The sequence below is a fragment of the Cajanus cajan genome, chromosome 6, assembly GCF_000230855.2.
Source record: "Cajanus cajan strain Asha chromosome 6, NIPB_CcT2T_4, whole genome shotgun sequence".
Taxonomy (NCBI): domain Eukaryota; kingdom Viridiplantae; phylum Streptophyta; class Magnoliopsida; order Fabales; family Fabaceae; genus Cajanus; species Cajanus cajan.
In genome coordinates this window covers 13663602-13688871 of record NC_138522.1, presented here as the reverse complement: position 1 = coordinate 13688871, position 25270 = coordinate 13663602, and the positions used below count along the sequence as shown (strand labels likewise).

The 25270-nt window shown below is 34.8% G+C and overlaps 1 protein-coding gene across 2 annotated transcripts; it reads left to right on the top strand.

Moving 5' to 3' along the window:
• Window positions 1-10570: 10570 nt before the first annotated feature.
• Window positions 10571-13251, top strand: LOC145958973 (high mobility group B protein 2). 2 transcript variants are annotated; one of them, XM_083076775.1, is made up of 9 exons: window positions 10571-10801; window positions 10880-10978; window positions 11447-11540; window positions 11830-11955; window positions 12036-12093; window positions 12185-12229; window positions 12495-12575; window positions 12668-12745; window positions 12955-13251. In XM_083076775.1, the coding sequence occupies exons 3-9, from the start codon at window positions 11473-11475 to the stop codon at window positions 13111-13113; spliced, it is 615 nt and encodes a 204-aa protein (XP_082932901.1). In that variant the 5' UTR covers window positions 10571-10801; window positions 10880-10978; window positions 11447-11472; the 3' UTR covers window positions 13114-13251. The 2 variants fall into 2 exon arrangements, with proteins under 2 accessions (XP_082932901.1, XP_082932902.1); XM_083076776.1 differs by having other exon boundaries at window positions 10573-10801; window positions 12970-13251.
• Window positions 13252-25270: the final 12019 nt, after the last annotated feature.

The window sequence follows — 25270 nt, the reverse complement described above, 5'->3', positions numbered from 1 at the left end:
TGGCTTCTGTTTTCACCAAATTGAGTTTTTATTTATTTATTTATTATTATTATGTATCGCTATTTGCAAAACATGAGTTCAGTACCTGCTGGTGGCCCAAAAGTTATGGCCTTTTTTGTTGTATTCATAACTCATCTAACCTCCCAAAATAAAAATATAAGCTGGACCCCCAAAATAAAATAACAACACCAAAACAGAAAAATAAAAAAAATTGAAGGACCACTCAAGGTTAAAACAATAATGGGTCAGTATTTCAAAACATCACTTCTCAGTTTTATCTACAATTATAACGTACAAATTAAAAATATAATTTCTCGTTTATTTATAATTTTTAGTATTTTTTTATAATTAAGGTTGGAAATGGGGCTCACGACATATTAGGGGACTTGGGACTTTACTTATTTATTAAAAAATCATATTTTAACTTTTTATTAAATTTTTTTAACTGAAAAATCGAGCTTTCAACTTTTAGATAAGTTTAATAGGACTAATAGACATGTTTATTTAAAATAGTAATACTATATATTAATTTAATAATGAATATTTATATTTAATATATGTATAATTATTATTAATAATATATAATTATAGTATATTTAATATTTAAAGCCTATTAGCCTACTTAGGCCTACAGGTATACTTATTTCTTGTATAAAACAAATCAGGTAAACAAAATTTTCAAGGCAAGTTAGATTTTTATGTAGCTCAACTCATGCCTTAAAAAAAACATCTAACAAGGAAACAAATAAGAGTCAGAGCTTAATAATTTGGTTGTAAGTTAAGTTTAAATTTATCAAAATCTAACTTGTTTTCACCCCTACCAAATGGTCCCATTTAGGATTAAAGTGGTACATTTCACTTGATATTTTGTGGTTAAATCGATGATTGAATCTTAGTATTTAATTAAAGAATATATAAACGTGGAACCACTTCTATTGATAACTTTTCATATATATAATATAATATAATATAATATAATATAATTTATTTATCTCTTATCAATCTTTTTTAATTTTCTATAAAAAGGATTACAAAAATGGGACGAAGATTAAATTTAGATTTTTTAATTTCTATTTTCAACCCCATATCTTTCAGTTTGAAGGCTAATCCTAAAGCTCTAAACTATAACATTATCATTTATGTTTTCAGTTTGAAATTTTATATACTATTATTTCTCCTTTTAGTAAGATTATATTTGAAGAAAACACATAATTAACATCATATCGAATTAAACAACAAATTTAATTAAATTATAAGACTTGGGTTAAACATAAAGGCAAAAAGGGTTAGTGTTCCATCATTCCATGCATGTAAAGTGATGAATATGTTTCTGTTCTTTATTGACAGAGGCATTGGCACCATTTCTGGAATAAGATAAACTCCTATAAATTAGAATATCAATAAGAAATAATAATTAGAAAAAGAAAAAAAAGAATTAGAGTTAAACAAGGTCAGGGATTCGAATCCTGCCTTGTGTATGCAGCTGCGTTAAATCTTGGGGCCAGCTATCTCACCTTTTGAGGTGCCTCTAACGTAGCGAGGAGATTAGTCACTGCTGTCAGCGGTGGATACTCCAGGGACGAAAAAAAAAAAAAAAAAAAAGAGTTAAAAGAAGTTTGTTGCGGGCAAGGTAAAAATGAATTTGTTTGGCAGCAAGCTTTTGTTTTTGGGAAGTGGCTTTGGACGGCACAAGGAACGGAACGTTGAACACGCCAACAAGCTGTCACAACTTCAAAGTGTCACGTTTACGTTCACTCCAACGCTAGCTAACCAAAATGCATGCTAACGTTACTCGTTACGACCTAAAATCTACGAATGTTCATATATGAATCAATTTAAACAAATATTGTAAATTGAATTAAAAAAAATAAAAAACTGAAAATCCATAGAAAATCATAAATTAGTGATTCAGTTTAAATTTTAAATATCTAAAAACTTTATCATTTAGTTTTATTTTTTTATTAAAATTTCAAACCACTCTAAATCAAATCAAATTGTTCGTATTTGTAAATATATATTTTTCTTTCAAATGCATAATACATGTATACAAATTAACACATAATATAAAAGGCTTTATAAAATTGTAAGCTAGTAAAAGATGTTTTTCTCTCCAAATATATGTTATAATATTTAAAAAATATTTTATAAAATTGTAAGCTGCTAAAATTTATGATTTATTTACAACATTCAAAAATAAATTTTTTAAGTGACAAATTATATTTGAGAAAAAATATTTAATACGATAACTAAAATTATATTAAAGAAATATTTTTACTAAAATAATAAGATAAGAATTAGTATTAAATATATTAAGTAATTTAAATATTTCAGCATTTGCATATTTTTAGTTTTATTTTTATACATACGATTTTAAATAAATAACATAAATATGAAATATTTTTGGTTAATTTTTAAAACCCAAAAATTGAACCAAATAAAATTATAAAAGATTGACTTTTTTTTATTCAGATTTCATAATTTATTTAAACTAAACTAAATCGAACTACAATTTTTTTTTTGTTCGAATGACTTTTAAAGAAAAATCAAAATGCATTGCCAACACTCCTATTAAAACCAATGACTCATTATACTTTCTTAAAGTTGTGTTGCATTAAAGTGATACTTAGAAAACTCGTAAAAGAATATAAAATTTTTGTTTGGAAAAAATAGTTTTTAATATATTCCAATTGGTTTGGAATCCTAGAGGAGTTGTCTCAATGCAACAGATGGTTCCACAAAGTATCGTGAACAAACTTTGATAATGAACTTGAATTAAGATGTAAAATAGAGCACAATATTTAATAAAAGAATTTTTTTAATAATATATGATTATTAATTATAGATAGCAAAATTTTCCTCCTAATATTTAATACAAATACATGTTTAAGACTTGAATCAATTATTAAATTCAAATAATTAGGATTTGGATAAATTTCTCCAAAAAAAAAAACACTTTTTTTGGAAGGAAAAAATATAAAGAAAAAAATGAAATAAATTTCTCTATAAGTTAAAACTAGCTTATGCATAAACTTATTTGTAATATTTTGGAGAAGCTATATAAAATTTTTTACAAATTAATTTATGAATAAACTAATTTTAACTTATGGAGAAACATTTCATTTATCTTTCTTATTTTTTCCTCCTAGAAGTGTTTTTGAAAAAATTTATCTAAACACACCCATAGTTTACACATTCAATAGTTTAAACATGAATGTATGTATTAAGACGCAATTCATAGTGGACTACCATTATATGTGGTCCACCATGCACAATAAATATTAACTTTTAAAATAATCTAATTAACAATTTGTTATAATGTGTCCTTCACATTATAGTACTACTCTTTCACTTCCACTTCCCAATCACTTTCACCACTATAAATTGCTACTAGAGGCAATTTTTGGCTGCAACGTTTCATTTTTTCTTTTTGACTCTTATAACTCATTTCCTCCAACATCGTCATCGATCACTATGATAATGACATCACCATCAACTACCATTACCAACAAAACAACCTTAATCTTTTCTAGATTTGTAATGTTCGCGATGGAAAATGAAATAGATTTGAGAGCCAAGCATGGAAGCAGAGCACAACAATGTGATGACAAAGCAATGTTGATATGTTATGTTTTGTAACTCTATTTTATTGGTTAATAAGTGTATCACTTTACTGCAATGACAGATACAACTTTTGAGCTATTTTACTTTATGATGAATTTAATATAATTATGTAATTGTTACCTTTAAGATGGATCTTACTATTCTGAATAAAAGAACCACCTTTTCATATCTTCTTTTCTCGATTTTTATCAGTGGTATCAAGAGATAGGTTAAGAGAAAGACAGTAGTCTAAGAGTGTAAAAAAAAGGAGAGAAGAGAAAAATTATCCCACCAATGACATCTAAAATTTTTATGCAGCCAGCCATTCCATGTTTTGATGGTCACTACGACCATTAGAGCATGCTAATGAAGAATCTCTTGAGACCCAAGGAGTTCTGACAGGTTGTTGCAGATTGTGTGGCAACACCAAGGGATGGTGCAACTCTTACAGATGCCCAACAAAAGGAGCTTGATGTGATGAAATTGAAAGACTTGAAAGGCAAGAATTATTTGTTTCAAGCCATTGATTGATCTATGCTTGAAACTATTCTTTGTAAAGATACTTCTAATGATATTTGGGATTCAATGAAAAAGAAATATCAAGGCTCCTCGAGAGTTAAACATGCTCAACTTCAAGCTTTGAGAAGAGACTTTGAAGTCCTTCAAATGAAGGAAGGTGAGTCTATAATTGACTATTATTTCAAGGACCATGGGTATAGCTAACAATATGCAATTTCATGCTAAAAAAATGAATGATATAGCCATTGTTGAAAAAATCCTACGCTCATTAACACCAAAGTTTGATTATGTGGTGTGCTCAATCGAAGAGTCAACTGATATTGATGATCTCTCCCTAGATGAGCTTCAAATTTCTTTGTTGGTCCATGAAGAAAAGATGAAAAAAATTTCAACAATGAAGGAACAAGCATTAAAGGCTTCTACCAATGCTCCTTCAAACAACTCTAGAGGAACGGGTAGAGGTAGAGGTAGAGGAAGAGGGCATGGAGGTCATGGAAATAGAGATTTCAACAAGAACTCTAAAGGAAACAATGACCAATTTCAAGGCAATGATAGAGGGAGAGATCATAATAGAATGATTTAGATGTCATAAATTTGGTCACTATGCTTCTAAATTTTATACTAGACTACCTAATCTTAAAAAAAATGGGGGAAAGTTCAAATTTTATCGAGGAGAAAGAAGTAGAAATCTTGTTGATGGAAGTTGAAGATGCAAAAGACAATGGGCAGAAATTTGGTATGTAGATACTGACTCTAGTAATCCCATGAGTGGAAGTAAGTCCTCTTTCTCATATTTAAATGAAAATTTTCATTCTACCGTGAGCTTGGGTGATTGCTCTACTATGAAAGTGATGGGAAAATGTGATATAAAAAAAAACAAGAATGGTTTTGTAGAAACAATTTCTAATGTGCTTTATGTCCCTGACTTGAAAAGCAACTTGTTAAGTGCTAGTCAATTACAAGAAAAAGGTTATGAAATTTTTATTAGCAAATGTTCTTGTGAAATTAGTGGTCTTGTTCGAGGTGCTATTGCAGTTGTAAAGATAAGTTCAAATAGGTTATTCCTATTGAAAATTGAAAGCATTCAATCTGGTTTGGTGGCTAAAGCTACTGATTCTACTTGGTTGTGACATTATTGTTATGGCCATTTAAGTTTTAGTGGACTAAATACCCTTGAACAAAAAGACATGGTGACAAACCTTCCACAAATTACTGTTCCTTCTCATGTATGTGAAGAATGTGTTGTTAGCAAACAACATCATTCTCAATTCCCTAATGGAAAATCATGAAGAGCAAAGAGTGTTTTGGAATTGGTTCATTATGATATTTGGGGTCCAATAAATCCTTCTTCTAATGGAGGTAAAAAATACTTAATTACTTTCACAAATGATTTTTCTAGAAAAACTTGGGTCTATTTTTTGCAAGAAAAATCTGAAGCTTTCTCTCCATTTAAAAGCTTCAAAGCTCGAGTTGAAACTAAATCGGGAAAGACTATTAAGTCTCTTCGAATAGACCGTGGTGGAGAGTATTGTTTAGATAAATTTTCTATTTTTTGTGAAAAACACAGAATCCGAAAGGAGTTAACAAAAACATATACACCACAACAAAATGGTGTCTCAAAGAGGAAAAATATAACCATTCTCAACATGGTACGGAGCCTCTTGACTAAGAGTGGTGTTTCAAAAGATTTTTGGAAAGCTGTTAACTAAAGCGTGCACGTTCTAAATAAAAGTCCCACATTTGCTATGAAGAATATGACACCAAAGGAGGCATGGAATAGGAGAAAACCAACTGTGAAACATTTCAAGATTTTTGGGTGCGTTGCTTATGCTCATATTCCAAACAAGAAAAGATTAAAGCTTGATGACAAAGGTGAAAAATGTATCTTTCTTGGTGCTAGTGATCAATCAAAAGCATATAAACTATATAATCCTATCACTAGAAATATCATTATTAGTCATGATGTTTTCAATGAAGAAAGATTTTGGGAAAATAACATAGATGAAACAATGCAAATACTTGCAAAATTTTATGGAGATAATGAAGATGAAGAGCCACAACCAATGGAGCTAGAAGAACAACAAATTTCAGCAGCCACGTCTAAAGAAAAGAGACCTCAACGTGCAAGGAGAAGGCCTACATGGATGTCTAATTTTGAGGTAACAGGAATTGAAGATCCCATTACTCATTTTGCTTTGTTTTCAGAAAGTGACCCTACAACCTTTGAAAGTGTTGTTAAAGAAGAAAAATAGAGAAAAGTGATGGATGATGAAATTGATTTAATTGAAAGAAATGATACTTAGGAGTTGTGTGATCTTCTAGATGGGTGAAGTTGCATGAGAAATACATAAAAAAAAGGGTTGAATTTGTGTGTGTGTGTGAACAAAGGAATTTTACAAACGTTTTCGCAACAGGACTTTCATTCATCCAGTAAAATAGTATTGGGGAATGTTGAACGGAAACTGCCCAGGATTGGTTTTACAAAAACATTTTCAGTCTAGGAGTTTCATCGTCTACTTAGAGAAAATACTTCTTAAATGAAAACCGTTCTTTAGGATAACAAGTTTAACAAATGTGGTTTTCATCTGAAGATAGTTTTAATAGACGATAATCATTGGACGAAGTTTTCTGTATATTGGATCAACCAAATAAAGTGTGTCTGAAACAATAAACTGGTGCAAGTATTTTATATTGGTTCGCTCAAACTAAGCTACGTCCAGTCTCCTTCAAATGAAGGGTTCCACTAGATAATCAATGAAGTACACGTATTGTTTGTTCAGCCTCTTCAGGCTCGCAGTGAGTATTATAGACCACTCAGGTCACGACCACTCCTGATCCCAAGTATTCTCAACCACTCCTGGCTTGTCAGCTTCACTTGCAGACACTAGTATTCTTTACTCAACCACTTCTAGCTCCTAGTGAGTTATCGACCAACTCCTAGCCCGCTAACTTCACTATCAATGTTAGTATTCTTTAATCAGCCATTTCTGGCTCGCAGTGAGTATTCTCGACCAACTCCTGGCCCTTCGACTTCACTCATTAACGCTAGTATTCTTTAATCAGCCACTTCTGGCTCGTAGTGAGTATTCTTTGACAAGTATCTCCAAGCTTTACAAGTATTTTTTCCCTAGCCTCTTCAGGCTTTACATATGATAGCTAAATTGGTTTGGTTTGAGTGTTTGGGTTACTCTCATAGAGAGAATACTGAAGTTTAGTGGAAAACACACAGAAGAGGGGTTGAATGTGTCTCAACGAAGGATTTTTAAAAAATGTTTTCGCAAAGGTGTTACTTTCCATCAGAAAATACTATTTCACCTACGTAAGGAAATTGCAAGATTGATTAAAAGAACTTTGCGTCTGAAGATCTATCGTCTATTCGAAAATGGTTTTCTTAGTCGAACAAATATCAGTTTGTCTATATAATGTTTAGAAAATAGATGGTAGTAGATGAAGTTTTTCAAAGTGATAAGTTTATGCGAATAAGGCAGCGTTTCTAAATCAAAAGACAATGAACATAGTTTTTATACTGGTTCACTCGTTCTGAGCTATGTCCAGTCTCCTTCAACTAAAGGGTTCCACTAATCACAACAGATTACAAGTATTCTTAACCACTTCTAGTTTGTCAACTTCACTTGTTGACGCTAGTATTCTTAAACCACTTCTGGTTCCCTAAGTATTCTCAACCACTCCTGGTTCGTCAACTTCACTTGTTGATGCTAGTATTCTTAAACCACTTCTGGTTATACAAGTATTCTTTTATTAACCTCTTCAGGCTTTACAGACGATAGTTATTTTGAGTGTGTTTGTAACTCTCACAGAGAGAATGAAATGGTTTCAACACTCACTAAGGTTTTCAACCCTAGGTTTACAAGAATGTGTTTAGAGTGTGTATGTTGTAACGACCTGTCGTGGCCGTCACACTACGAAACAACACTACACACTACTAGAATATATATACTAAAATAGTATAATAAAATATTTACAACACAAGTTGCTAATCAAGCAACCAACAACAACCAATTATATACAAAAAAATATGCTACTATAAAGTAGCCTACAAAAAAAAAATCCATCTCCAGGCACCTCCTGTGGCCTCTAGCAGCTATCTCCTAGCCTATCCCTGCCCTGCTCCCATACAACATATGATCATCGCAGTCCAAACCACATGGAAACATGCAAGGGTAAGCTAGAGACAATAAACAACTCATAAATATTAAATATGAAATACAACTATATAATCATCTTCACATCCGACACAAAGATAAACAACACATATATTATACATCTTAACATCATTTCAACTTGATTCCACATATTTACGATGTATCAACACTTCAACGCAACTACTGTACAAATCATTGGAATAGTTATCATATTCATCATAACAACAACCAACACATGTGTTACACACCTCTCAACAACACATGGTTAAAACAACTTACAACACAGGTAATTTAGCAACACTAGAATCATCATCAACTTGTATATAATTAAGCAACTTATAACATAATAACACTATCATCATCCTCAACAGGATCAACAAACAACACAATCACAGCTTAACAACACAACAACATAGATACAACTCTTATCAACAACAAATCAACTCATCAACAACTTATGCGTCGTCACGTATTTCAACTCGGAGATCTCCTACAACGTGGTAAGTAGTCTAAGTGGCTAGGTCCTACTGAACCGACAACACATAACCTTTTTGGGCTTGCTAGGTAAACAACAAATTTAGATAGAAATCCACAACATGATAATGATTTCTCAGACTTTGCCACTTAAACAAGGAAGTATAGTACTTGGTTAGGAACTAAGTTCCCGACTTCATACTATACTCAAATTGGTCTCTTTGTAATCGGTATAGCTTGACCTTGCCCCTATACCGTGGTCGTTTTGTAATCGGTATAGCTCGACCTTGCCCCTATACAGTGGTTGCTTTGTACACGTGTGCTTCGACCTTGACTACACACGGGACCAACTAAGTCCTAGAGGAGAACAACACAACGTCCACTCCAAGGGACAACTTCCCAAGGAGGGTTTTCAACAAATTGGGCTCTCAGAGCACCACAACTATCTTAATCCGCACAATGGGATGAGCAACTTCAAAAACATCTCCTCTAGTCCTAGTGATCAACAACTTATCATCACAACTGAATCAACTTACAACTCAATAGCACAACTCAGCTTAACAACTTAAACAACACACAACTTTCAACTCATCATCTCAATCAACTTTCAACTTAAACAACACAACTTTCAATTCATCATCTCAATCAACTTTCAACTTAAACAACATGGTATATCAGCACAACAACTCATCAAATAATATTTTTTCAACACATGGCACAACATATAACTTTATAGCAACATACAACTCTTCTATAACAACTTAACAACATGGTCTACTAATAAATTTTGTATAAATCTCAACATGTCTACACATTTCACATCATGCTTCTCACAACTCACAACATTATCATTTCATCATATTTTACAACATATAAATAATCCACACATAAATATAGCAACTTTAGCAACATACCATGCATTCAACGCATTTTCTGTTTGGCACAATTACTCATTTAGTTTACAACACTATACTCAACATGCATCTCTTCATTTCACTTTCTACTCATCATACATCTCAATATAATTATACAACTCCATATGAGTTCCTAAACTCACATACAACCAAACAACGTATAATCTAGCTTCCCTTACCTAAAGATTGCCTCAGAATAGCCAAGAACTGAGAAGAAGTGGAATTTCCTTTCCGAAGCTCAACCCGGGACTTCAATCCACCCAAAGCAAGCTTCCTAGTCCAGAGTCCTTCTCTCTAAAACTTCTCTCTGAAAAACTCTCCTTCTCCTCAACTACAAAACCTCTATTTATAGAAGTCTGAAGTGGCTAGAACGGCCCGTTTCAAATCTAGAACGGCTCGTTCCGGACTCCTTCATCATGTGTAAAATTCACATGCAGAACGGCCTGTTCTGAAACCAGAACGGCCGGTTCCGGTACGTCTAGATCGGCCCGTTCTAAAACCAGAATGGCCCATTCTGGAGTTGAATTTAACTCACAATGACCAGTTTGGAACGGCTTGTTTCAGTCCAAGATTCATAGGCCTATTTAGTTGTTTGGAATGGCCTGTTCTAGTTTGGGAACGCCCCGTTCCAGTCTACTAACTACCACTACAAAAAAAATGTTAAATAGTAGAGGTTATTTTGTGGAGGTTTCAAAAACCTCCTTAATTTATTAAAAACTACAATTTTTTTATTTAATTTGCAGAGGTTTATAACCTCTATTAATTAAATATTATTTTTCTAGTTTCTGCCTCCAAAAAAATTTCCCTCTAAAAAAAATTCCAAAATCTGGAATTTCCCTCTTCAACTTTACAGCTTACCTCTCCAAAAAAATAAAAACAAATTGTGATTTCCCTCCCTAAAAAATCACAAACCCCACAACTCCCCTCCCTAAAAAATCAAGAAACCCACGGCTTCTCTCTCCAAAAAAACCCTTCGAAACCCCTTAAGCACCACGAGGGATGAAAGAACATTGCGGTACCCAAACGCTCGACCCCAAATCCTCGAAGAACATCGCGGTACCCAAACGCTCGTGAGGGATGAAAATCATTTTCCTCATGCTCTCCTCAACAATCATTGTGACCCTTTCTCAGGTATTCTTAACATTCCCCCTTCCTCCCTCTCTCTAGGGTTTCGCCTCATGTTTTCCCTTTTTCCCTTTCTCAAATTAGGGTTCCAGCGAGCATGGCGGAGGGTCTTGCGAGCCCCGGCTGCGGCAACCACGAGAGCGGCGACCACAACCCTCGCTCCAACATCCGCGAGCAAGACAGGTACCTTCCCATCGCGGTTTATGGTTTGTTTGTTTGTTTTGGGGGGTTTGAGGTTTATTACTATCCTTTATAAGTTACTACTTTTTCTTGTAAATTACATGTTACAAATCACCGCACACTTTTTAAATAACTATTCTGTCTACTTTTTTTTTCTAATTTCTTTTTTAAAATGAGAGTGGCACGGCGTGCCTTTTTTGGTCACCAACAGTTAACCTAATATTTTGTGTGTGCATGTGTGATTTGTGTTGTTGCTACAAAGTTTCAAACTAATGATTTTTTATAAGGGGGATTTCTAGGTTTGCATGTAACATTTGGTGAGTCTCAGTTAAATTCATAGTTGGTTGCATCTATTTTATCCTGATTTTATTGGGGATCTTGATTTATGTATTAAGCTAATTTTATTATTTAACTGTTTGAAATTTTATCCATCTTTTGTCTCTTTTTATTGAAATTTTTTTGTTGTTGTAGATTATTTTGTCACAGGAGCTTAAAAAATGAAGAATGCAAAGGGTAAGGGAGCAGCGAAGACTTCAAAAGAAGCTCTGAAGCCTGTTGATGACCGGTTAGTTCTCGAGTTCCTGTAGCATTACAGTTTGGTGAAAATTATTTAGGCATTTTGATTTTTCATATAACTTTGCATCTCTTTGTACCATTACAGTTTGGTGAAGTTTATTGAGGCATTTTGATTTTTCATATAACTTTGCATCTCTTTGTTGATCAGGGTGTTGGCTTTCGAGTGCATTTTTTAATATCTAAACATTATATTATTATCTGATTATGCATATTTGATGGTGCATCCAGTTGTTACATGAATAGTGTAGTGATGGAACATATATCTCTATTGCTTTCAGAAAGGTTGGAAAGCGGAAGGCTCCTGCTAAGCCTGAAAGGAGTAGAGCACCAAAGGCAAAGAAGGAGAAGGCTAAGAAAGACCCCAACAAGCCTAAGAGACCATCCAGTGCTTTCTTTGTGTTCCTGTTTGTATCTGTCTTTTCTCTTTACTTTATTATATATCTCCTTTGGAAAATTACATGACTTGTTTCATGGTCTGTGGTAGTGAGGAGTTCAGGAAGACCTTTAAGGATGAGAATCCTCATTTGAGGGGTGTAGAAGTTGTAAGTTACATGTCAAATTGCTTCATCTTCAATGATGATGTACCCTTTTTGAATAAGCATCTAAATTGTTTGCTTCACTCTTTGATTGAAGGTTGGGAAAGCTGGAGGAGAGAAATGGAAGTCCTTGTCCAGTGCTGTAAGTTCTGCAATTATGATAAATAATGACACGTTTTTGTTGTCTTTTAAATTAATTTACTCTTTGTTGTGCTTTTAGATTCTTTCGGGTATAATTTTAAGTATGTAAGCAAATGTTTCTTCAATTAAATTCCAGTATATCAGAATATATATATATATATATATATATATATATATATATATATATATATATATAAATGAAATCATTCTATTAAAGAAGGATTTATTTTTTAATTAATGTTGACTCCTCTCCTTGGAATGAAAAGGAGAAAGCTCCATATGAAGCCAAGGCTGCAGAAAGGAAAGTTGAGTATGAAAAACTTATGAAAGCTTATGATAAGAAACAAGTGAGTAACATGTTTCGGTTGTTCTGTTGTGTGTGCCTGTGTGGTTTTTTGATCGTCTTGTTTATATACTTTATTTTCTATCATGTTGCCAGGCAAGCTCTGCTGATGATGATGAATCGGACAAGTCCAAATCTGAAGTGAATGATGAAGATGATGAAGCTAGTGGAGAGGTAGCCTTCTTTCCCCTTTCTATGTTAGCTATGTTATTTATTTTAGAATGTATTCTCTGCACCTTCTTGAATTTTGAGTGTTATAAGAAGTAGCTTGAACTAAATGAACATTGACTTTTTTGGTTTCTTTTGTTTCAAGATTTTTGTTCTAAAGGGTGACAAACCTGATTAGATTCTTATTTTTTGAGTATTTTCCTGATTGGTGTAAGGTCATGTTACTTCAGAGTCTAGATGGTTGCATAGTGGCATCAGCAGCAGCGGATGAAACATTGAGGTTTTGGAATGTGTTTGGAGCACCAGCAGTAGCAACTAAAGCTGCACCAAAAGCTAGAACTAAGCCATTTTCAAATGTGAATTGTATTAGATAGGCAAACAATATTTGTTCCACGACAAGCAGAAAACAGATTGATAGATAGCAAATGCAAATGCATCATTGGAACAGAGAGAGACATTGATGTACATTGTTGTAACATAGCAATGATTTATGTAAACAGACTTTATTTCCACGCGCTGTGATGAATCGTGTTGTTGTAGTTGGAAAGCAAGCACGAAGCTGCCCAAGCTTATGTTGACGCCGCGCATTGCTATAAAAACCTAATATAAATGGTATGCAACAATGCATGTGCTTACGTGCAATTCAACAAGTTTCTTTGTGTTCCAAATCTTATATATGCCTTTGCACATCATCAAATTATATAATGAATGTCAATGATGCTAAGCTTCTTTTTTCTATATTTTTAATGCTAAGATTTTCTATTTTTTTGCTCCTTTTATCTTGTGTTACTTATCTCCAAGATACTTGAATAAAACCCTGCCAGAGTTGGTGAGGGTGTCTGCTGATGGTGTTGTTATCTTCTCAGGTACATTGAAGCTTCTATACTTTCAGTTTATGATTTTGCACGTTGGAACTTGGTATAAAACTGGCTTTCTCTTGGGCATATGTATTTGGCCGCTTAGGTACATTGAGCTTCTATACTTTCAGTTTATATCTTTGTTTAGAATTGTCATTATGATATAATATATGTGATATATAATTTTCTTAACTAAGTTATTTTGCTTTTATTATTTCAGCCAAACAATGCTTCAAGTGTTCCTAATACACCTTTGGATGCAAGAGGATCATCTGGTGTTAGCAACCCTTAGATTGCTTATAATGTATTTCGGATTTAGAGTTTAGTATAAGGCTAATTTGACAATGTTATGGATTTTATGTTGTACTTGGATTTATAATAGAAGTTTGAATTGTAAATCTTTGAACTATATGTTGGTATTTTGGTTATTAGAAATGGAATTTCTTCATCCATTTAATGTGTATTTTTTTATTAAGTTTCTTATAAATATCACAAGTGAAAATGGGAAATTATAATACATGTAGATTATGCAATTAAAATGAGTATAAAAACTATTATACACAGGAAAATAGGGAGGATTAGAAACTCTACAAAAATATATTGATTAATGATTATTGTAGTTAATTTACTTTAAAACCTCCACTAAATAATCTTTACTATTATTTCACTTCAAAGCCTCCAGTAAAAAAACCTCTGCAGTTAGCATAGCTTTAAAACCTCCATTAAAAAATCTCTGCAGTTAGCATAGCTTTGAAACCTCCTTTAAAAAACCTCCACTGTTAGTGTAGGTTTAAAACCTCCTTAACAAAACCTCCGCTAAATACTCACAATACCAGAGGTTTCTAAAAAACGTCGCTAATTGCTTGCGGCGAATGTAACTGTGGAGGTTTTTGGAAACCTCTGCGATTTATTTTGCGGAGGGTAAAAACCTCCACTAAACGTAAAAATAACCTCCACTATTTAGCTCATTTATTGTAGTGTACGTTACATATGTAACTCTCATAGAGAGGATAAAATGATTTCTATACTCACTAAGATAGACTATCTTACTTTTACACGGATATTCAACTTTTGCACATGAAGAGAGGTAAGATTGTTTTGACGCTTGTTTTGGCTTATCGCTTATTTCTTATCTTCAACATTTTCTTCTCAGGTCTTACTATTTATAGCCTTGTGATTCATCTACCTGTTATTTAAATTTGAATATATTTATTGAGGCGGAGCTTCCCGTTGGTGCAGATAAACGTTCGTTCATGGCTGCACAGATCTTTTTCATTTAATGCGTTTAATTTTGTATTAAATGTTTTGCTTGCTTAATCTGTGTTACGTGAAGTCCTTTGCATAATTTGTCTCCTTTTATTTCTGACTTCAATCATGAGCTAGGTATGTTTTTCCTTTTTCCGTCATTGTAACTGTGGAGGCGTTGCTTTTCTCTGAAAAGTAGGTGTACTTGCCCTGACACACGCAGCTTTGACTTGTGAATTTGCGCATTTTTCTTCTTTCTTTTCTGATAGACTATGGCCAAGACTAAGGAATCCAAGAGGTGATATCTTAAAAGAACCAAGAGGAATGGGATGATCTTAAAGACCTTTTCATATGTTTGTACATATAGTAGTTTCTTTGTATAGGCTTATTTTTGCCTTTGTATTTGTGAGGCACTTTACTTGCTTTTATTAGTGATTGTATATTTTTTTTAGGGTGGGTTACTTGGAGAGTTTAACTCCATTTAACCTCCTTTGTTGATACATTCATTTTATATTTTTTCAGTAGGAAAAAGGGGGTGGCATTTAACAATGCTTGAGGGTGTGACTAGTAATTGGGCCAGAACTGGGCCTACGCAAAATATTGCATATTAGACTCATTTTGCTCCTAATTTTTCATAGATTTGATTTAGCTAGGTCTCATCATCATATGATGAACCTAACTAAACCAAATCAAATATTTTTGAAATAAATCATGGAGCATTTTTTAGCCTTGGCCGAAATTTCTAGCTTCTCCTACAAGCTTTGAAGCTTCCCTTCCAAGTTTCTAAACCCTGGTAGGTTGGGCTGACCTTACCATAGTTCTTAAGTGAACTATGGTCAAGGTTAGCTTCTCCTACAAGTTTTAGAAACCATGGATGGTTAGGTACACCTTACCATGGTTCCTAGTGAACCATGGTTAAGGTTAGCTTCTCCTAGAAGCTACCTCTCCCTCTATATTTGTAAATCCCTCTCTTGTAATCACTTTTGAACATTTTGAGAAATAGAAATCAAATTTCTCTCTCACTCAAGAGTCACAAAAACCATGGAGAACTTTCTCTCTAAGGTTTCTCTCCAAAGGTTTTCAACCTTTGCCTTGGTTCCTCAAGCTTCTACAACAAGCTAAGGAGTAATCGAACCTTCTTCAAGAGCTTCTCCTCCATTGAAGCTTCTTCAAAGGAGTATTCCAAGTTCAAAACCTGACAACCTCAAGGAGCATCTTCGGTCCTTGCATGGAAACTTGGAAGAACATCAATCTTCTCCAAGTGCTTCCATCATTTTTGGTATCTAGAGCCTAGTGCTCTTGAGGTTTTGTGTTCTAACTTTTTTTTTCCATTGATTTCGTGTTGTTCCTTCCTTCTCCTATGTCTGAATTTGTGTTGCTGTATGGATCTAGTTTTATTTCATATTTTGATGGATCCTATATGTCTCATAAGAAGTAATTGATTCATATTTTGCTTGTTTCCAATTTTTGTGAATCAATTCGGTTTGTGCTTTTAGGACTCTTGTTCTTATGCGTTTTTTATGTTTGTTTGAGTCTCTCAATTTCTTAACATGTGTCCGTGATTGGACAACATTCATCTTGCATTAGTTTTATTTTTGAATCACTTGTTTTATCTTAGAAGTCATGTGTAGTCCTTTGTATGTTGTTAAATCCTAGACTGGCTTATGTGTAACTAATTGTTTTTTATGTTGTTCTTCATTCATTGTGTATTGCATTATTTTTTTCTTAAATCTGTGCCTACCTATATGTGCTTTTGTGTTACATGTTTGAGTTCATAATTTTCTATTAGTTCTAGCAAATTTTCTAGAGTTAGGTTTCTATTATGTCTTATTAAAAGTTTTGTCAAAAATAATTGTTAAACACTATTTCCTATTAGGTTTCCTTGAATCTTGTGTGTGGCTGAAACCTATTGCAATTTTTAAAGCATTAAAACAGAGACAAAACAGAGGTGTATGTGTTCTTAATGAATGAGAAAAACAAAAGAAAATAGTGCATAAAAATTTGACCTAAAAATACTACAAAATTGTGAAGCACTAGTTGAATGATGCATGTGAACACCTCTTGTTTTGTGTGAAAATTTTTGCAGCAGTTTTATTAGCCTAAGACCGAGAGCTATATGTGTTAAAAAGGCATTTAAACTCCTGATTAATCAAAGAAAAATAAGTGAAAAATATTTTGCAAAAAGAAAAGAAAGAAAATAGCAAAAGAAAAAGCCAAAAGGAGTGAAAAATTTTGTGTATCTAGCTCTCGGTTTTGGTGAAGTTTTTGCCTATAAACTTTTCAGTCCAGCCACATATTTTGTGTCTTAATTTTGTTTCTAATCTTAGCTTTGTTTTTGTAATCCATTCTAGTGCCTTTGATAGGTTATCCTTTGTGTGCTAGCTTTCTAAATTTGCCTTAATTGTTGCTTGTCATTTTTTGTGGAACTCCTGCTAGTTTGTCTCATTTCATTCTACCAATTGGTGTAGCCATTATAAATTGTGCCTTTTCAGTTTTACCACTAATATTCCAGCAATTGAAGGTGGTTGAGTGCTTCTTAAAAGGTGTAGGAGGCCAAGTCGAAGGAAGTCAACTTTGAGGACTTTGGTGGTTGCTTAGGGAGCTTGTTCTCTCTTGGTGGAAAAACTCTTGAAAACACCTAGAAGTAACCAAAGTCAAGGTTTCTTCTAAAAGAAGAGTGATACACTTGTGAGGGCTGCATGCTTGGTGGCTGGAATTGGAAGAGAAGGAGCAACAAAATTTTGAAAATTTTTGTGAACTTTAGAGACCAATTTTAGTGACGGAAATTTTTGTTACTAAACCTATTTTTCCTTACAAAATCTGTCTCTAAAATTTGTCTCTAATTAGTGGCTAATTTGTTTTCTTTGAAATTAAGTGCAGCCACTAATTTCATTTGATTGTGAATTTACATTTCATTTGGTGTGAATTTACATTTCATTTGGAGTGTGAATTTGCATTTCATTTGAAGTAAATTTGCATTTCAATTTTTCTTGTAATCTTTTAATTTTCCAATTTTTGTACAAGGCCTTTATTAAGGAGTGTCTTGGAGTGCCTTTGGTGTATCTCCATCTCTCCTTAAGTGTTCTAATAGTAATTTCGTTTAGTACTTGTGAGAGGGTCCTTGAAGGTCTTTGGTGCCTTTCAAGCTCTCACATAGGTTTAATTGTTTTCCACGCCTAGTTTATGTTTTCTTGTCTTTAAGTTTTCAAGCAATTTAAGTTTTCAAGAAATTTATGTTTTCTTGCCATTTATGATTTCAAGTCTTGATAATTGTACACAATAGGCACTTGATTGTTATTTTCCTTTTTGAAAATATCTTTGTGAAAATTGCTTTGTGCAAGGAAAACATACAAGGGGGTTTAGAGATTTTTACTTGAAGAGGCTTGGTTATTAAGTGGCTCTTTAGTAGCTCACCTCCCTCCAAAGTTCAATTTGTACTCTTAGACCTCCAAGTGTCAAGTCTAAGCACTTCCCAAAAATCTTATTTTCTTAAAAACTATTTTTGAGTGGAAAAAATTCTCTTTGTGTTAAAATGTCTCAAAATTCCTCCAATAGTGAAAGTGATGGCTCTCCAAAAAGTCTTTCATACATTACTAAAGAGCTCAAATCACTTAAACTATGGAAAAAGCAAGAGTCTCTTCAAAGAGAAAGAGATAAAATTGAAAGAGAAGGACAACTTGCTTACCTTGAGGAAGAATTGAGAATTTTAAAACAAGAAGAAGAAAAGTTGAAAGAAAATATGAAAAAACATAGAAAAAAAAGTAGGAGCTCACGCTCCCAATACACATCTCCTAATGAAAGCCTCAATATGGATAACCATTATCAACCTTCCCTTAGAAGAACTATTAAACCTAGGGAATCCAAGGTGGATCTCCCTCAATTTTTTGGGAAGGATGATGTGGAGGCCTACCTTGATTGGGAGATGAAGGTAGAACAACTCTTTGCTTGCCATAGGGTAAGTGAAGAAAGGAAAGTGCCACTTGCAACCCTTAGCTTTCAAGGGCATGCAATGTATTGGTGGACCTCTTTGGAAAGAGAAAGGCGTCTCCACAATGATCCTCCTATCCAATATTGGAATGATCTTAGGAGTGCGTTGAGGAGGAGACACATTTCCTCTTTGATGGAGGACCATCCATGGTACTTCATGTGAAACCCATCACATGGTCCAATGCTATGACTAATTTTGAGTAGTGTAGGATTTATTTAGTTTATTCCAATTTTACCCTTGTATTTTGGGGTATTTTAGTCCTAGGGTTTATTTCTTTGTATTTCCCATTTTGCCCTTGTATTTTGGGGTGTTTAGATGCTTAGGTTAATTTCAATTTGGGCTAGGCGTGTCCATTAGGAGGGTGACGCACACTTAGTGGAATTGTTTGGACATTTTTGGTGTTAGGTAGGCTTAGGCCCAATTGGAGGGCCAAGGTGCATAGACTTATCATGCACCTTGTTGTAGCCAACCTAAACCCTTAGATGCCAAACTTGGCCACCAAGTAGCATCTAGGGTTAATTTGCATCTCATTTAGTATGCATTTGGCTTGATGAATTTCGGCCAATGCAACACCAAATGAAACCCTAGATGCAAGCACTCCTATTTATACCCTAGCCTATCACCTTGTACATACTTTGGATATATTGAATTTGAGTGTACATTTTTTTGCCTCAACTTCTCTTCCATAGTCTCTAGGTACTCCACGGCCCCTCCCTTCTCCTCCTCCCTAAACCACCATGAGTGAGTTGAGCTTGGCCTTCCTAGGTTGGCCTTCACCTACCTTAGTGAAGTGAGCTAGCCAAAAGGAGCAACACCCCACCAAACACCTTCCTCCCCTTTGAGCGTGACCACCACCACCCTAAACACCAACTCTCCCTTAGTTTCTAGGTTGCCTTTGGCTAACCTCCTCCCATCTCCACCCTAAGAGAGCAAAACCCTAAATAGGTTTCATCCTACACTTGGATGAAACAACCTTGAGCAAACCATCCTCACTTTGTGCTTCCGCCAACATCACCACCATCTTTCCATCTTCTTTGGAGTCTCCTTGTTGAACCAAGATCAAGGGCGTGCATGGAACGAAGCCACCTTCCATCAAGTGGTATCTAGAGCCATGGTTCTTCAAGGGTAAACGTTTTCTTTCTTTGTCTTTCTTTGAGTCTTCTTGGTTCTCTCTTTTGATTCGGTCATTTCTTCTCCTTCTCCTTGTGACCGAATATTTTCTTTGTGTTTTTGGTTCATATTTTGCTTCCTTGAACCTTCCTTGATGCTTTAGGTTTCCTTGTTTTTTTTAGGGTTGTCATATTCCATGATAGGTTGAGTATCACATGTTCATGCATTTTGTTTTTGGAATCTACCTATAGTTTTGTCATTTTTACCTCCTATATTTTGTCTTCCATTATATCCTTGTATGTGCCCAAACACCTTGCATGAAAACATGAAAAATACCATGATGCATACATCTTAAGTGGGCGTGCCATATAGAATACTATCTAGGTCATTCATGCATGCTATTAGCTTCTAGCATGTTCTATATGTTGCCATGATTTTCCATGTGTGAACTTCTTGCACATGCTAAAAACCGCCCACCTTACCCTTGCATTTTCACTTGTTTAAGTTGATTTCTTGTTTGCCAAGAACCCTAAAAGAATCTAAGAGGTGTGCTGGACATTTTGTGCTAAACAACTTGACCTAATAGTACAAAACCATTTCCACTCAAAAATATTCCCTATAAACCTCTAAGAAAACGCCACTTGTCTTTGTCTCCTTCTCCTAAGAATTTGACCTAATTTTTGTGCCACCACAAGTGCAAAACCTAAGCAACAAATTGGGCTGAAAATTTAAAAAAAAAATTGGACCCAAGGACAATTAAAAAGCCAATTGCCGTGACCAAAAAGAACAAGAACAAAAATCTTGGACAAAAAAAAATTTATTGGACAAAAAGGACTTGTTGCTAGACTTGTGGACTTGGACCATTACCTTTGCATTTGGAGTTGGACATTTGACAATTTGGACATATTTTTTTGGGACTTATACCTTGGCTGGACCGAAAACACTAAAAGACTTAAGCAAGTGAAACTTAAACACAAACCTATTCTAGTGCCATTCTAGGTTTATTCTTTTGAGTGCTATCTTTTATTGATTGAGTCTTAATTTTTTGCTTGTCTTTCTTTTGGCCTCTTTTGTTTTGTCTCAACTTATTCTATCTGAGTTTAGCCTTTCATAATTTATCCTTTTCAGTTTTTATTTTTTTGGAACTCTTGCTCTTGGTTGGTTTTCATTAATTGAAGGTGAAGCACCTATCTAGCAAAGTAGCAATCCTTTGGTGGATTGAGTGGAGGAGTGAACCAAAACCCAACCTAGCCTTTGGAAGGGTTTTCACTAAACCAAAAGGAGAGTAAACACTTTGGAGAGGTGCTAACACGTTTGCTCATTGTGAAGGAACCACAAGAGGAGGAGTTTGAAGACTTATTTTCTTGTTTACATTGTTTTACTTGCTTTCGGCCCCTTTGTTTTAGGCCATTAATCTCTTCCATTTGGTTTGTAATTTTGGCCATTTTAAACCTCTTCAACTTGGGTTTTTAGAGCGTGTAGAGAAGGTGATTTGAAAACCTTCACTAGGACCCCGACTAGTGTATGTTTTAAATTGCTTTCCATTGCATGCTTTATAGCTTTACTAGTATAATTGTCTAGGTTTTTTTTATACTTTTGCTTCCAAAACGTTTAGAAGGCTTAACTTTTTTTTTTTGCCTACTAGGGGTGCGTGCACACACACACTTGGTAGTGTCAAAATTGTTTTTTTTGTAAGAAAGGTAAAAAGGGCTTAGTGATTTTTACTTGAAAAGGGCTTGGTTATTAAGTGATTCTTTGTAGTCCACCTCCCCTTGAAGGTTCAATTTGTATACTTAGGCCTTTTCTACTTATCTTGCACCTTTAAAACTTTTTGTGAAAACCTTTTTATCACTCAATCTTTGTGAAAACCTTTTTAACTCTTTGTGAAAATTTTGTGAAAACCTTTTGATCAAAGATGAGTGAGCATTCTAGTGTACATGGTCATAATTCTCGTAGCACTAGGTCTAGTGTTAGGGATGAACTTAGGGAATTGAAAGAGTACCTAAGAAAAAAAGAAGAGGAAAATATAAAAAGAGAAGAAGAATTGAAAAGGAAAGAAAAAGAGTTTGAAAGAAACAATGAGGAAATAAAAAGATTACTTGAAAGATTAGTTGTGGGAGGAGAGGCTAGTGGTTCAAGACCAAAAGTCACTTCTCCTCAACCCTCAAGAGGAAAGGGGCACATGTATGCAAGTGCTCATGAGGAGGAAGGGCATCATACCCAACCTCCAAGTGATATCTTCTTTAGTAGTCATCACAATGATGATTACTATCAAAGGCCCCCAAGACATCATAGAAATAGGGAGTCCTCCAATAGGGAACCTAACATCAATCTTCCCCCATTTCATGGCAAGGATAATGTTGAAAATTATTTAGATTGGGAAATGAAAGTTGAGCAACTTTTCTCTTGCCATGGAATAAGTGAAGATAGGAAGGTTTCTTTAGCAACCCTTAGCTTCCAAGGGCATGCTATGTATTGGTGGACCTCCTTAGAAAAAGAAAGGAGAATAAATCATGAGCCCCCAATCCAATATTGGAATGAGCTCCGTAGTGCCTTAAGAAGGAGGCATATTCCTCCATACTATGACCGAGAGCTTATGGATAAGCTTCAAAGATTGAAACAAGGGTCCTCTAGTGTGGAAGAATATAGGCAATCTATGGAGTTGCTAATGATGAGGGCTGGGATTAGGGAGGAAGAGAGGACCACAATCTCTAGATTTCAAAGTGGTCTTAATCTTGAGATAAGAGACAAAGTTGAACTTCTACCTTATAGGGATTTGAATGAACTTGTTCAACTTTGTTCAAGAGTGGAGCATCAACTTACAAGAAAACCTTTTCAAAAAGACTCCACTCCCTCTTATTCCAAGAGTTTTAAGAAGGAGGGCCACTCTTCCCTACCTTATCCCAAGGAAGAAAAAGAAAAAGAAAAAGAAAAAGAAAAATCATCTTTTAAAGCACCTTCCAAAGAGTCTAAGTCAAGTGAAATCAAGTGCTTCAAGTGTCTTGGAAGAGGACATATTGCTTCCCAATGTCCTACAAAGAAAACTATGGTTTTAAAAGCCCAAGACCACTATAGTAGCCTTGATGAAGCTACTTCTTCTTCCTCTAGTAGTGAAGGAGAAGCCATAGACTCCGCGGAAGAAATTTTACCTTGTGAAGGAGACTTATTGTTGGTTAGAAGGCTCCTTAACAATCAATCTAGTGAAATTGACCAATCACAACGAGAGAACTTGTTTCAAACAAAATGCAAGGTCTTAGAAAGTACTTGTTCTCTCATTGTCGATAGTGGGTCTACTTCTAATTGTTGTAGTACTAGATTGGTTGATAAGCTAGCCTTAACTACAAAACCTCATCCTAAACCTTACAAAATGCAATGGATCAATGAAGAAAGAGGTGTTGTAGTCAACCAACAAGCAAGCATACCAATCTCTATTGGCAACTATAAAGAAAATGTTTTGTGTGACATAGTGCCATTAGAGGTTAGTCATGTCTTGCTTGGGAGGCCATGGCAATTTGACAAGCACATAATCCATAATGGCCTCACCAATAAAATAAGTTTCCAACACTTAGGTAAGAAGTTTGTGTGGTGTCCTCTATCACCCTCTCAAGTGAATGAGGACCAACTCAAACTAAAGGCTAAGAAAGATGATGAAGAGAAAAGCAAAAACAAAAACAAAAAGAAAAGAAAAGATAAAAAGAATTTTTCCTTTGAAGAAAAAGGGCTAGGTTCAAGTGAACCTTAACCCTTGTGCCATCCTCTTTTCTTTGGTGCCAAAGAAAGATGGCAATGGAGGATGAGCACCTTTTTAAAAGCCATCATTGAATAAAAGGCACCCAATCCTAAGTTAGATGATTTGGTGAATGAATTGCATGGGTCAATAAATTTTAAATGGTGATGCCTCTTTGGCTCTTCCCTTTTGCCCTAAGCACCTTCATTCAACAAATTATGTACTTAAGGATTGCATAGTTAAGTTTTAATATTTTACTCCCCTAATTGTGGTTTCACTTCTTTTGAAGGATCAATGAAATGGAAGAACTTGAAGATTTGTGGTCAAATCCTTCTCAAGAAGGAGGGTATGATGGAGGACCATCCATGGTACTTCATGTGAAACCCATCACATGGTCCAATGCTATGACTAATTTTGAGTAGTGTAGGATTTATTTAGTTTATTCCAATTTTACCCTTGTATTTTGGGGTATTTTAGTCCTAGGGTTTATTTCTTTGTATTTCCCATTTTGCCCTTGTATTTTGGGGTGTTTAGATGCTTAGGTTAATTTCAATTTGGGCTAGGCGTGTCCATTAGGAGGGTGACGCACACTTAGTGGAATTGTTTGGACATTTTTTGTGTTAGGTAGGCTTAGGCCCAATTGGAGGGCCAAGGTGCATAGACTTATCATGCACCTTGTTGTAGCCAACCTAAACCCTTAGATGCCAAACTTGGCCACCAAGTAGCATCTAGGGTTAATTTGCATCTCATTTAGTATGCATTTGGCTTGATGAATTTCGGCCAATGCAACACCAAATGAAACCCTAGATGCAAGCACTCCTATTTATACCCTAGCCTATCACCTTGTACATACTTTGGATATATTGAATTTGAGTGTGCATTTTTTTGCCTCAACTTCTCTTCCATAGTCTCTAGGTACTCCACGGCCCCTCCCTTCTCCTCCTCCCTAAACCACCATGAGTGAGTTGAGCTTGGCCTTCCTTGGTTGGCCTTCACCTACCTTAGTGAAGTGAGCTAGCCAAAAGGAGCAACACCCCACCAAACACCTTCCTCCCCTTTGAGCGTGACCACCACCACCCTAAACACCAACTCTCCCTTAGTTTCTAGGTTGCCTTTGGCTAACCTCCTCCCATCTCCACCCTAAGAGAGCAAAACCCTAAATAGGTTTCATCCTACACTTGGATGAAACAACCTTGAGCAAACCATCCTCACTTTGTGCTTCCGCCAACATCACCACCATCTTTCCATCTTCTTTGGAGTCTCCTTGTTGAACCAAGATCAAGGGCGTGCATGGAACGAAGCCACCTTCCATCACTCTTACTATGGCATGGAGCTTATGAATAAGCTCCAAAGGCTCCAACAAAAAGATATGACTGTTGAACAATATAGGCAACAAATGGAGCTATACATGATGAGGGCATGTATTAGAGAAGAGGAAGCCACCACTATAGCTAGATTCCTAAGTGGTCTTAACTTAGAGATTAGAGACCAAGTGGAGCTACTACCCTACAGGGACCTAAATGACTTGGTCCAACTTTGTGTAAGGGTAGAACAACAAATATTGAGAAAATCTTCTAAAAGAGAAAGCTCCCACTCTAGATCTC